Consider the following 14,130-nt stretch of genomic DNA (forward strand, 5'->3'; position numbering starts at 1 on the left):
GATATATTGAAAATTTATTACAATCATTGCATTCAGAATTTTAACTCGCATGTAAACCAAATTTAGCAATGACGTGAAGCTGTCTAAAGTTCTAGAAAGTAGAAACTTACTAAGAGTGATTACCGTTTGTAATTAGGTTACATAAATGTTAATTACTAATTAATGTTTCTTTTGTCGGACCACGTTTTTCGCTTCCTTACTATAAATATTCCCACAACACTAAAACCAACCAAATCTTTAACATGAGTTTAAAAGTTACCTTTATTTTATTTTCTGTTCTTTGCACGGTTTTATCTTTTGAACCAAATGTAATTGTAAAGAATTAAGGAAAATATTCAACAACTGCAAAGTAAGAACTTTAACTTAATTAAGCTCTGCAGATAAAGTTTTACAAAATCTTTTGTTTTTAGGTAAATTGAATCGATTTGAATTGCTAAATAAAGACAGAGGTAAATAATTAAATTTAACAAAACCTTGCAAACTTAAACTCTAAATTTTTATTTAAGTTTTACGATGCGGGGTCGGGGTACGAAACGGGAAATCCCCGACAGTTCGATGACAGCCAAGTCAAGCTTCAGTGAACGAGTTTTGCCCCATTTTGCGAGGCTGGATAACCAACCAGAAGAGGGCAGTGCAGGGTGCTGGGCTCCAGGTGAATAGAACTAACTAAAAGTAGCTAATGAACAAGAAAACTGAGTTAATAATTTGTTTAAAACGTTTTTTTTTTAAATCACGTAAGTAGTAGGGTCAATTGACCAAAAAAATTTTGTAATTATATATAAAAACTATTTCGTTTTAGGTCTTCCCGATTCGTGGATTCAAATTGACCTAAGTTCACCAACTAGTTTAAGTGGAATTGTGACTCAAGGGCGGCCTCTGACGGTACAAAAATTCTGGGTGGAAAGTTTTAGAATAGCATTTGGAAACTCAACAGAAAATTTACAGTTCGTTCAACAAGACGATAAAGATTTGGTAAATAAACTAAATATTCTAGTAATTAACAAAAATATTAATAACCAACGGCCTTTCCCGTCTTCTAATAATATTTAACTTAAAATTATTTAATTTTCAATAAAGAAAACAAAACGCAAGTCAGCTACATATTTGAAATAACAACAATCTTAATTTTAACAAATAAATTTGAGATTTTCCAAGGAAATGTCGACAACAACAGCTACAAATTCAACAACTTTCCTGAGCCAATAGTTGCAAGATTTGTTCGACTTTTTCCAAGAAATTTTAACAGACCTGCCAACCTTAAAGTGGAATTACTAACATGCTAGTTAAAATAATGTTACAATCAAAATATATTTTATTTAATATTTCTAATTTTTGACCTTGTATGTTTAAGTTATTATAAATATTTTACCAAAAATAAATATATATTATATCTATGCGACGTGACAATGTTCCGCTTGAAAGATTATACGTGTTGTTATCGTTTATCCTCAATAGTAATAACAAACTTGTTTACAAAATAATAAACTATTCATTCAAACCTTAAACAAGTTAGTCAGAACGCAAAACATTAACAGAAGTTTAATCTAAACCACAAAGTTATATGAAGAGTTAACTTAAACGTATAAGACTGCTTCGCAAAACAACAGACTGACAGAGATTTTAAAAATCAATAAAAACACTAAATATCAATAAATTTATTGGCTGGAGAAAGAATAAAACTAATAATTTACCAATTTGTAGGGATTTAAAAATTTAAACATAACTTGTAAACATTTAGAATCAATTAAAAAGGTTAAAAATGTCAACTACTTCACGCAGAGAAAGAAGTAACCCAGAATGGCAATCTCTGATAACTCAGGTTAAACATTTTGTTTCTGTGGGTTTTCTTTATGGAATGGTTTAAGTTTGTATTGCTATTGAAACAAAATGAATGTTTGTTGATGTTTTTAAACCTGGTTTTGACAAATATTTAGTGATTCAGTTGCAATGATTAAACAAACAAAACTATTATTCATAACAAATCATTATTTCCTTTCAGTACCAAATATTGAAGCGAAAACTTCAGAGCAAAAGTGAAGCTTTGATGATTATTTCAAAGGATTTGGACACAGCGCGGTGTGAACGAGATCAATTTAAATTAATGGGGGAAAAACTACAGGAAAAATGCCAGGTCAACTGGTCATAATAACATCTTAAACAAAACATTCTTGTCAGACTCAGTTAAATAACTGATACAACAACATATCACAAACAATTTTTTTGATTCAAATTAATAATTTTAGGCCTTCAAAAAACAACAAGCTGACTACCCAGTTTCTTCAGATAAATTAAAGTTGATCCGCTTACTCAAAGAATCAAAATCGAGCAAATTAATGTTCCAAAAACAAGCGGAAACGCTGCAACAAAAACTCAACGAAGCTAACGGGGACATTAAGGTTTAACTTGTTTAAAAAACATATTTGTCACGTTGAAGTGAATATTAAAGTTATTTTTGTTGTAGTTGTTGAGGGAGAAATTTGCTCGGCAAACAGTCGGTGACGAAGGCATTGGAGCACGACATTTTCCGCTTCATGAACGAGAAAAACTCGTCGAAGAACTCGAACAATCACAACAAGAGGTGAGGATAAACCTAAGTACGGTGACCCCTGGTGGTTTGTATTTAGCGACGACCCTTAAACTTTTACTTATGTGCAGTGTAAGAAATGGAAGGAAGAATACGAAAGTCAACTCGAAGTTTGCAGCGAAGTCATATCTGATTGTAAAGACCTTAAAGTTAAATCTGAGCGCTTGAACGAACAACTTTTAATGGTTTTGAATGGGGATAAAAAGAGGATTGTTGACGTTGATGCGCTGTGCATGGAAAACAAGTAAGTGTTGAGGTTAAGTAACATGCGTTTAAAGAACAAACATTAATAATTATTATTAATTAACAGATATCTCCAGGACAGAATCACCCAGTGCCAAGAAGAAAAAAACACCTTACATTCACAACTTGCTAAATATAAGGTAAAAAAAATTAAATATTCTGTTCAACAACAAAAATTTTGTAGTTAATTATGGATAGATAATTAATTATTTAAACAATAATTACTTAATGAGACCACTAATTGCTGCAATAAAACATTTTAAAGGAAATCTTGACTTCAAGAAAGAACACAAAGTTAGATTTGTTTAACCCGTCACAACTGAAGAATGCGGGGTTGGTTATCACCCCTAAACAACTTAAACAACTTCTCTGTAATCGTGAGTAACCTTCACCCAGTTATCTTTAACCTTTACCCAGTTACCAACCTTGTTTCAACTTAGTTTGTTTTATGATCTAGAAGGAGGACAAAACTGGCAGCGACAACTTTCAGACCTTCAATCGGTCGTCTCCGCTTTGTTGGAGACAATAAACGACAAAAACCTCGCTCTTCATCATCTCAGGAACACAAACAAGTAAAAACTAAACAAAAACTCTTTTGACTATTTAAAATTTAAACCCAAAAACTATTTCCACAGAATATTGGGCAACAGAGTCTCAGACCTGGAACGGAAACTAAAAAATTTAGAAATTCCTCGAACCACAAACGAAAAAGGTTTAAATTTTAACAAATTAATAAAACCAACAATTTGAACCTAAAAAAAATCTCTAATTACAGGCAATATAGAAGACAAAACAAAACCTGATAAAATTCAACCACAAGATGTCAGTAACGAGCAAATAACAAGTGAGTCACACTTCAGCGAGCAAGAGATTTTACCAAATATCGAGGATAAACCAAAAAGTTTTGACTCCCCAACACCACCAAGTGATAAGGATGATGATACATCTCTAACACCACCGAGTGATAAGGATGATGATACATCTTCAACACCACCAAGTGATAAGGATGATGATACATCTCTAACACCACCGAGTGATAAGGATGATGATACATCTTCAACACCACCAAGTGATAAGGATGATGATACATCTCTAACACCACCGAGTGATAAGGATGATGATACATCTTCAACACCACCAAGTGATAATGATACATCTCCAATGCCACCAAGTGGTTTAAACAACGGGGACTCAACACTGCCACCAAGTGATGAGTATGATGATACATCTCTAACGTCATCAAGTGATGAGGATAAAGTCACATCTCCAATGCCACCAAGTGGTTTAAACAACGGGGACTCAACACTGCCATCAAGTGATGAACACAGCGATGACCCTCCAACACCCCCGAGTGGTCAATATATCGAAGATGAAGTTAGTTTCAACAACGAAGAATAAAAATTAGTGTTTTTAGTGTTTTGGTGTTAGCTGTTGTAGCGGTACATTAGTGTTTTATACTCAGTCATATATTTATTTAATTGGGCTTTTTGTAAATGGTACAAGCTGTTATTCTTCAAGTTTCTGCCAATTTTAGTCGTCGTGCAATTCCAAATAAAATGAACTTTGTTAAAATATATTTTAATGTGTGATAAATGAGTATTGTGTAATTAAAAAAAAGATGACAAAAAATTAATTTAAATAAGAATTTGAACTGAGTTGCATAAATTAACAAAAATTAAATTTCATAAATAATATTTAAAACAAATTCTAAAAATTCCATTTGCTAACAAAGTGAAAATACATCTACAAACAATTCTAAGTTAAACAACAACTAATTACATTTGATTATATACTAAAAAGCCACCAAAGACTAAAAGGAACGAAGACAAAAACACCGATGCTAATAATTAAAACAAACTATTTCATTACAAAATTTACCAAATACAATTCTAACAAATGACAAGTATCAAATATTCAAACAAAAGGCCCAAACTTACACAGTTAAGAAAGTTGGATTTGTTCCACAAATCTTGTGACCAAGGTTTCCATGTCGTGAGCCTTCTCCTGAGCAGTTTTCAAAACCTCTTCGTGGCAAACAACTTTGTTGCTATCATACTCTAATATGCACTCGTTCGTTATAAGCGAGCATGCCACCACTTTGATGCCACAATGTCTCGCTGTCACAACTTCTTGCACGGTGCTCATTCCTACAACACAACATTCAATTAAAGTTGATTGAGGGGGTATGTGGGGAAATGATTAAAATAAAAGTTAAGAAATCTAATTCAAGTTTTTGTTCCTAGCACCAACAACTTGGTTAATGTTAGAATTATGACAGTGGCATAAAAATGGGAAACAGAAATGTGGATGTGTGGAGAACACATCAATAACAGGTGGTCGAAATAAACAAAGCATTCAGAAGTCAAAAGCAAATCTGACTTTAATCAAAAGACAAAGAGTCACATTGGAAATATAATATGCCATCCATTCAAATTATTCCAAACAACAGTCTTTAAAACATGACAAAAAGTGAACAAAAAGTGTGAATTTTACATAGATTTGTGAAAAGTTTCATACAAAACCTTTAACCTGAACTTCTCTAAACTTTTACAGTCAATGCTCTTAAACTTTTAACTCACCGACAGCATCTCCCCCGACCAACTTTAACAGCCTCAACTCAGCGATCGTCTCGTAGGTCGGCCCGGCAACGTTGCAGTACACTCCCTCGTGGATGTTAATGTTGAGCTCACTGGAACACTTTTTAAACAAACCCCTCAAAGTTTTGTCGTAAGCGTCATTCATTGGGGGAAACCGGGGTCCAAAACTTAATTAAAGAAATTAATTATTAATAAACTATAAACTTATTCAATATTAAAAATAACTATTGTAAAATTCAAGTTAATTTAAATATTACAGGAAATTTAAATTCTACAAATTTTAACGACAAAACGCTAAAACTTTTCCCTTATTAGCATACAACAACAACTTCCCTTTTTCAAATATTACGACATTAATTTCACTTGTGGTGCAGTCAATGTTTGCTCAAACAAAAGTAGCAAACACAACAGAACCAATTAAATACACAACAGAAGAAGGTTAATAGGTTGTAAACTTAGAAGTTTGTTGAAAAATTGAATTTTAATTAACCTTAAATCTCAATTCACCAAATTTTCAACAAACATTAAACTTACGTATCGTCATTGAGCCCCCTAAGTGGACTGTAACCAGCAAGTCCCGTCATACTGATGTGGTCCTTAATTAACATAAAATCTCCGACTTTATATCCTGGGTTGATTCCCCCCGCAGCATTTGTGACGATCACAATCTCAATCCCCAACAATTTCATCACTCGAATAGGAAACCCGACCTTAAATATTGTTTCATTATTTCTATTTCAAATTGTTCAAATTGTTAAGTCCAAACATTAACTCACCACCCACGCCTCGTATCCCTCGTAAGGATGAAACCTCCCCTGCATGCAAAGAACGTCCTTTCCCCCAATCTGACCAAATATCAGGTGACCCTTGTGGCCCACAACTAAAATATTATTAAATTGGATTTTTAAACTCAACTTTCTCTTGTGTTTACTTTCTTAAAAGTGAAAAGTTAACCAGAGCAAACAATACCAAAATTTAATTTTAATAAACTAAAAATTGAACAAATAAAAGAGCATTTTAAAAAAAAGTTAGTAAGAATTTTAATTTTTTTAAACCTTTTGGTTCCACGAACGAAGGAATCTCTTTATATTTGAGAATGGTTTTGTTTTCCACCATTTCCCCCAATCCTCCCAACCCTGACCCACAAATGATTCCAATCTTCGGGTTGTTGGTCATCTTGGTCCGAATGTAATCGGCAGAAGTTTGAACTTTTTCTGTGCTGTAACCTTCATTGCTGCAACAAAAATAATTAATTTAAATGGGTGACTTAAACTTGGTATTGGATGTCATCTATCGATAACTGACGGTTTGTTCAATTACAAAGTCTAATCAACACACTAACCAAACAACAATTTTTGAAACCGTTTTTAATTGGGTTTGGGTAGACAAATTAAATTTAAAAACATATCAAACTCACCTTGACATATTGTAAGTAATGTTAATTCTTTTTTAGTATGCTGTTGTACAAAATATATTTATAAAACTATATTTTCCTATTTATTTACAAAATCTGTTACAAAAAAAACAAGAATTAAATTTTGGCAAAATGTAAAAAAGTTATCAAAAAATAAAACTTGATATTTTCAAAGAACCGGCAGGACCGGTATTTATTCTTTCTGACTTTTCCAGTGAAGAACCAAAACCTACTGACCTTACATCCAAGCACACATTAACACAATAAACATAATATTTGTCAGTCTAGGTTAGGCGTTAAAGTCAAGTTAAACAAATATTAAACCTGTTTCCAGTAACTCCTATAAACCACGCTCAGACTGAACCACACGAAGCGTGGCCCAACTTTTACGATTATTTACTAAACGCTCAACCAATCAGAAGCAAGTATTCGAATGCCCGCCCACCCTCACTTTGCCAATACAAACAAAATATTTTTGCTAAAATATTAGTTAAACAAAAGTTAATATATTTCTAAGTTGACCTAATTGTTTACTTAAAGAGTTTGTTGACCTTTGAGACAAATATGTTAGTTTTACAACTTTTTACATAAAATTATTTGATAAATTTGCATACTAAACTGATAATAAATCTTCCTAAAAGTTAATATTAAATTGTCCTTTGTAAAAAGGAACACATAAAAATAAACGACCCATTAAATGTAGGAGATCAAAAGTTTAGGGTAGGAAAAGTTATTTTTATTGCAATGTTGACAACAAGCACTGCAACCAATAGTAGGTAACACTGGATGAAGAAGCACCATTGACCTTCAGGTGTTCAGAATGTTCAAATTATGGTGGTTACTGGAGGTTTGATTACTAATTAATAATGGCACAAAAAATACAAAAAGCTCACAGTACAAAAAGATGACAATTTTCAACAAAAATATGAATTTTTACAAAACAGTAGATTTATAAATGTACCAATAATAAAGAACTTTAAAAAATTTGGTCAAAACTTTAATTCAACTTTTTGTTTAGGAACTTACAGAAAATTTAAAATTTTATCGATTTGTTTTAATTAACAAGAAATTTAAATATAAAGTTCAACATTCTAAAGTTTTAACAAAAAATAATTCTATGAAGAAAACTAAAAAATGAAGAAAAATTTTCAGCAACAAAGCAACCATTGTTAATATAACAATGCAACAATTGTTTTTATTTTTGTTTAGAATTCATGTTTCGAGATAAGTTTTCTTCTTCCACCAAAACTGACTCAAATTTGTTCAATTTCTCTAAAAAAGAAAAATTTGATGACAACAGCTGGAAATAACCTAAAGTCGTTTATTTTAACTTTAAAGGTCACCTTGTAGCTGGGCCTGTAGGGCGTTGTACTGGGCGTAAGATTGGACAAGTTGATCTTTAAGTTTGGCCACATACGTCTCAGGATCGAAGTCAATTTCCTCCGTCATTTGGAACAAGTTTGTGGACTCCGCAACCGCTGTTTGAAGCTACAAACATTTTGTGTTATTATAACATAAAAGAAAAACTGCATTTTTGGTCTTAGATTTGTTTACAACTGCTGGCATGTTGTAGCATTTATGAGTAAAACCTCAGGTCCCCGAGTTTAATTCCTACTTCTAGCATGTTGTAGCATTCTTTAGTAAGACCTGAGACCCTGGGTTTGATTCCCACTGCTGACATGTTGTAGCATTCTTGAGTAAGATCTAAGGTTCTGGTTTGGATTCCTACTGATAGATTCCTACACTATCCTTGAGTAACCCCAGGTTTTGATTTTAAATGCACTTACTTAAAATTAAACTTAAAATAGCTTAACAAACAACCTTGGTAGTAAGAATACTGACCCCTTGAAGTAGATTCCGATGACATTCCACCGTCTCCTCCTCGATCTCCTGCAAACTTGAAACAGTTTGATATCCTTCGTACATCTCCACCGAGACCTCGTTTTCCTGAAAGTTTAAGGAGTTAGAATAAGCACAATCTTAGTTAACATCCCCTACTTCAACACTTACACAAATGGAACTTATTATGGCAAGGTCACTGTTATTTAAGGCTGGACTGCCCATGGTCAAACTTTCATCAATAGGGTCAAGGTTACGACCTTGTGACCTTTTCTTTACAACCTCTTCACCCCCTCCATCTTGCTCAGCGTTTAATTCTTTGACTCTGGGTTGAAAAAGAGGTTTTAAAAATAAATCCAATCTATCCAAATTAATTCTAAATCCAACATAAACTTAAAAACTAAATATATTGCAAAAATACAACACTTAAAACAACATCTAAACAACGCTGAAACCAACATGTCATCACAACAATTCTGTGTCAAAATATCAAGGTCATTTTGGAGGTCAAAACCCCCCTTCTGGTCAACAACAGAGGTTATGACATCTACGTGGTCATCGGTGCCACTAAACGAGGACAAACAAGTGTCACTGTTGCTTGCCGTTACCACCGGCAACTCGGGGGCAAGGGGGGTTTTACGGGACTCAGATTGGGAGCGATATTTAAGTTTACGGGTCAATGAGCGAGAGAATAACTCAGGTCGAGGTTTGACCTCTGTGACCTTGCATTTGACCTCAGGTTTATTCTCAATGTTTGCGTCAAATTCTTTCACTCTTTTGAACAACAATTAAAAACAACGAATATTTTACAACAACAAAAAGTTACCAATCATCAATGGAAGCAAAATTGTAGAAAATTTCAATTAATTTTAAATTCAACCAAAATATTAAAGTAAATACTAGGAATATTAAAAAAAACCTGTCAGCATATCTGAGTGTGTTGAGTGTGTGTTCACATGAGGAGATCCCAGGACTAATTGTTGCAATCATGCACGTTCTGGATCTCTCCCCGATAAAGGAATCCCTCAAAACTTGAGTTAACTTGCTCGCTCGGAACGGTAAATGTTGTTTGTTGTGGCTCATAGCTCTGATGCACTCCTAGTGGTGTAAAAATAGTTCAAAAACTAACAACAAGGCCGACAAAAACAAATTTATCTGAATTGAAATAAAACTGAGAACCAGTTAGTACAATAAATGCTAACGACAGTTTTGTTACAAGTTACCTTCAAAGCCAATAAACTTTTGTTGATTTCTGATCCTTCAACTCTGGTTTGCCGATCAGCACTTGTTGTGTCCGCCCCTCTTTCATTTCCTAAAACAAAAACAAATTAATGAAAAACACCTAACTCAATTATTTTTCAATAAACCTGACCCCAACTTACCAGCAAGGTCAATGAGGGAGAACTTTCCATGGAGGACGTGTCGAGGTCCGCTTCTTCTAAGGATCAACTGGAAGACGGCGTGGGATCGGGAGGAATGTTGGTTTGCTGAAGTAACTCCGGAGGTTCTGCGGAAGATTTAAAATATCAGAATTTGCAGCTTTACATCGTAATTAAACCTTATTTTACACAAGCCAATATCTTGAACCAAATTAAAACTCATCTCTAACCCTGTTTTAAACTTATATCTATTCAATACATGTTACCCATTTTCGAACCTCCTACAACTGAATGTATTTGCTTCAATTTCAATCACCTAACTACCCCCTGTGACCCAATATTATAACCCCCTTTAACCCATCTACCTGCATCGAGTTCCCTCAGCGATGAGTTGTAAAACTTCCTCGATTGAGGTTACTCTTCGCTCCTGTAAACCGACAACTTGGACTTGCTGGCGACCATCTTCCAGGACTCTTAAGCGACATTTTCTGTTCAACAAATCAAATACCTGCAACAAAATATCAGTTAAACTACCTGCAACAACATTTTAGTTAAACTACCTGCAACAACATATCAGTTAAACTACCTGCAACAACATTTTAGTTAAACTACCTGTGACGACAAATCAGTTACATTTATGCACCTTTATTTGCATCAAAATAAGTAAATTCACTTGGCAATAAGAAGCTATCAGAAATGTTTCAGTAAAACATTGAAAACATTTCTTTGTTTTTCAATGTTTTACTGAATCAAGTAAAAGTATGAAATGTTTAATTTAAGCAAAATTTATCAACAAAACAAATATTTCACCTTTCCACTGTAGATTTCAAAGAAACTCGCGTGAACGTCGAGACTTAAATGTTGGTTGGAAGGTTTCTTCAGATGGTGGAACACATCTTGTGCTGGAAAGTAAATGGGATTTTAAAAAAATGGAAGATGATTGGGATGTTATTAAACTCACCAGCAAGTGCATAAATCCCTTTCCTTGTATCTTGTGACTTTCCTGCAGTAAAATCTCCGCCCATTGTCTAAAAAAAAACATTTTTAATTTATTTTCAAACTAAACTTAAATTTTAGTTCTGAGCAAAAACGTACATGGGTCTTCCCACTCCCAGTTTGTCCGTAAGCAAAACACGTCGCCATCCCACCCTCGAATATGCATTCTACTAGGGGGCGGGCAGTGTACCAGTAAACCATCTCGTTGGTGCAAGTTTCATCAAATGAATAATCGAATCTGAAGTTCTGGTTTTCCAAATATTTTGTCATGTCAACTTTTGCTTTTGGTTCACTAACCTAAAATTAGTTCAAGTTTTTTAATCTACAAAATAAATATTATTTTCATTTCACTTCAAAGATTAAAAAACAATTAGAAGAATCCGTGTAGTAAAAAAGATGACTTAACTGCTTAAACTTTAACATTTGTTACCCCAACCCAGGCTAGAGTTGCCTTTGTTAGTTTGGGATATTACTAATTATAATTGCCCGATAATTATGCTGCTGATCAAGAGTTGGCTCAGAAGCACTTAAGGGCAATACAGCATGGATAAATGCAGTGGGGATCAAACCTAGGACCTCACATTGTGATGCCAACTACGACACAAAGCCACTGGTGAACTAAACCTTGCAACTGGAACATTAGAATACATAATTAAACCAAATGCTCGAGATAAGTTTTTACCATGATAATATTCTTGGAAGGAATCGTGATCACGTCGATCTCCTTCCTTGCTTGCTCCTTCTTATTCACTGGTCGCTTCCGGACACAAACACAAATTCTGTGATCCAAGACCGGGTCGGCCCCCGTTAGAGGTTTCATATCCAAACTAGCTCTGTATTAAAAATTAACTCTTGTTAAAAGTGACAAAAAATTAATTTAAAGCTGGACAAATTTTGTGAAAATGACAAAAACCTGAATTCCTTGATCATGGAGGCAAACTCCCAGTTTGGGTTCGAAGGATCGTAATATTGCATTCTTCTTTCCCTCTCTACCTCCTGAGCTGCTCTCCTTTCTTCCCTGTTCTTCCGCAACTTCTCAACCTCATCCACAACATTCGATTTCCGTCCTCCTGGAACAAAAAAATGTTTCAAAAACTCCAAATTTTTGTTAGTTTTAGGCAGAGTTATTATTTATTGTTATTGAAATAATCTTCACTAAACCTTTTCTTATTTTGTGAGAATGTGAAATAAATTTATTTAAATGAAAGTTTTCAAATTTGAAACTTACTTGGGGGTGCTTTGGGAGGGGGTAAAAGATTATTTCCGTTGGTCACACCACTGCCACCAGCCCTGCTTTCCAAAACTGTGTCATTTACTCTGTTTATCATTGAGTCATTCACCCTGTTGCGATTTTTCTTGGTTGGACGAGGAAGATTAGGTGACGGACTTCGGTCATTCTGACGAAGTGATGAAGGGGCAACCGTCCGTCTGTCTGCCTGTCTTTTAGGAATTCCTGTCGGCTGTCAACATAAATTAAGTTTAAATTTTTTATTAATTAATTTAGCAAACCAACAAGAGTTATAACCTGTTAAATTTAGGATTAAGTTTGGAATTAAAATTTAATCAACAAATTAACCCAATCACAAGAATCCTCACAAAAATTATTTCATATTGCAAAACAACAAGTTTATTTAATTTGTTTAAGTATTAAAGTTATTGGTTTAACTTTGAAAATTAAATCAAAAAATTTGCACCATTTAATGCTATAAAAAAACTGTTTAGTTTTTTAAGGCAATTGCTTTTTTGAATAATTTTGGCAGAAAATTATAATTTCATGAAAATCAAAATTTTTTTTCAATTACTGTTGATTAAATATTTAACCTGGGAAGCTGGAGTTTTGCTTTTTCGAAAAGATTTATAAAATTTTGAACGACGTTTCTGATAATCCTACAAACGACATTTTTAACAGAAATCAAATTTAACATTAAAATCCAAACCAAAAAGTTTTAAAACCCACCCTCGAAGTCGGTCGCTCATTGTTGTTAAGATTATTGTTGTGGGGTTTCATGTTTGATGGGTTTAGTTCTGGGTTCAACTCAAATATCATCTCTAGTGCCACCTGGGGGATAATATACAATTTAAAATCAACTTTTTTTACAAGCAATCTTGCTGGAAAACACTAATCATCTTGCATATACTTAATATAACCCTGTCTTGGGCAAGTTTAAATATTATTGACCCGATGATATTATTAAACTGCTGGACTGGCAGACTGGAAGTTACAGCAAAAAAAAGTTAACATTATTACGCAATCCAAAAACAAAAAATTAACTTTAAATACAAAAACAGTTGATATAAATTTTAAATATATTTAAAACAAACCTCTTTTCCTTTTGTTTCATCATTTTCAAACCATTCAACCTGAACACTTTCAGAATTTGGCTGAAGTTCGGTGACAATAGCTTTGTGAACCCGACCTTGAAATAAATTCTAACATTTAACATTGGGATCTCTATTACTTTCGCACGCCCGAATTTAACAAGGCGTTATAACCTAAGTATGGCAATTGTTCAACCAGACATTAAAAATTAGTTGAAATATGTTTCAATGAGTATAACTTAGTCCGCTTTACGAGTCAGATGTGTTAATGGGTAAACTGAATATGTGAGGGTTAGGGTAAGGGTTTAATTTATGCAACCTCTTTGTTTAATTACATGTGCCGTATTTCGGTTACACACCCTGTTTATGTAGAGCGTGCGAAACTAATAGAGATCCTAACAATGTTGCTGGTAAAAAACTTTACATGAGCTATGTTAAAAATATTCTAGCAGACTACAAAACGACCGTTTTTGCAACAAGTTATTGAAATTTAACAAATTGTTTAATAAACCCACCATTACTTCTCCGTATGTGGATACTTGTCCCTTTCTCAACGCCACCAAACACAGCAGCGCTCATTTTTGTATTTTCAATAATAAATAAAACAAAATATTTAAACAAAACTAAATTTCAAAACTTTTTTCTCGAGTTTTTAGTAAAACAAAAAATTTATTTAAACAACAACAAAAGTTGTGACCGATTTAAGAACCGCCATAGAATTAAAAAAAAGAAATTCAACTATTTAGTTTATCCTCACTA

At 33.5% G+C, this 14,130-nt stretch overlaps 4 protein-coding genes across 4 annotated transcripts; 2 read left to right on the forward strand and 2 right to left on the reverse strand.

Annotated features, from left to right (window-relative positions):
* The first annotated feature begins 513 nt into the window (after positions 1–513).
* LOC145744923 (lactadherin-like) lies at positions 514–1,283 on the forward strand. Its single transcript, XM_082562895.1, has 3 exons — positions 514–652; positions 800–972; positions 1,146–1,283. The coding sequence occupies exons 1-3, from the start codon at positions 514–516 to the stop codon at positions 1,281–1,283; spliced, it is 450 nt and encodes a 149-aa protein (XP_082419021.1).
* Positions 1,284–1,699: 416 nt separating this feature from the next.
* On the forward strand, positions 1,700–4,394 carry LOC145744480 (coiled-coil domain-containing protein 149-like). The gene is made up of 10 exons (XM_082562317.1): positions 1,700–1,819; positions 2,000–2,131; positions 2,244–2,396; positions 2,462–2,578; positions 2,656–2,828; positions 2,895–2,967; positions 3,093–3,204; positions 3,285–3,399; positions 3,463–3,539; positions 3,603–4,394. The coding sequence occupies exons 1-10, from the start codon at positions 1,760–1,762 to the stop codon at positions 4,223–4,225; spliced, it is 1,635 nt and encodes a 544-aa protein (XP_082418443.1). The 5' UTR covers positions 1,700–1,759; the 3' UTR covers positions 4,226–4,394.
* Position 4,395: 1 nt separating this feature from the next.
* On the reverse strand, positions 4,396–6,936 carry LOC145744481 (purine nucleoside phosphorylase-like). Its single transcript, XM_082562318.1, has 6 exons — positions 6,842–6,936; positions 6,480–6,658; positions 6,201–6,304; positions 5,959–6,134; positions 5,407–5,591; positions 4,396–4,974 (listed from the first exon to the last, which is right to left on the reverse strand). The coding sequence occupies exons 1-6, from the start codon at positions 6,847–6,849 to the stop codon at positions 4,769–4,771; spliced, it is 858 nt and encodes a 285-aa protein (XP_082418444.1). The 5' UTR covers positions 6,850–6,936; the 3' UTR covers positions 4,396–4,768.
* A 631-nt stretch (positions 6,937–7,567) lies between these two features.
* On the reverse strand, positions 7,568–14,011 carry LOC145746266 (kinesin-like protein KIF2A). The gene is made up of 17 exons (XM_082564509.1): positions 13,887–14,011; positions 13,375–13,469; positions 13,010–13,111; positions 12,281–12,512; positions 11,966–12,122; positions 11,735–11,885; positions 11,152–11,349; positions 11,018–11,084; positions 10,867–10,958; positions 10,422–10,564; positions 10,060–10,184; positions 9,901–9,989; positions 9,597–9,775; positions 8,849–9,002; positions 8,681–8,785; positions 8,182–8,326; positions 7,568–8,110 (listed from the first exon to the last, which is right to left on the reverse strand). The coding sequence occupies exons 1-17, from the start codon at positions 13,948–13,950 to the stop codon at positions 8,034–8,036; spliced, it is 2,175 nt and encodes a 724-aa protein (XP_082420635.1). The 5' UTR covers positions 13,951–14,011; the 3' UTR covers positions 7,568–8,033.
* Between the last annotated feature and the right edge of the window lie 119 nt (positions 14,012–14,130).

This window comes from Corella eumyota, chromosome 3 (assembly GCF_963082875.1).
Source record: "Corella eumyota chromosome 3, kaCorEumy4.1, whole genome shotgun sequence".
NCBI classification, from domain to species: Eukaryota; Metazoa; Chordata; class Ascidiacea; order Phlebobranchia; family Corellidae; genus Corella; species Corella eumyota.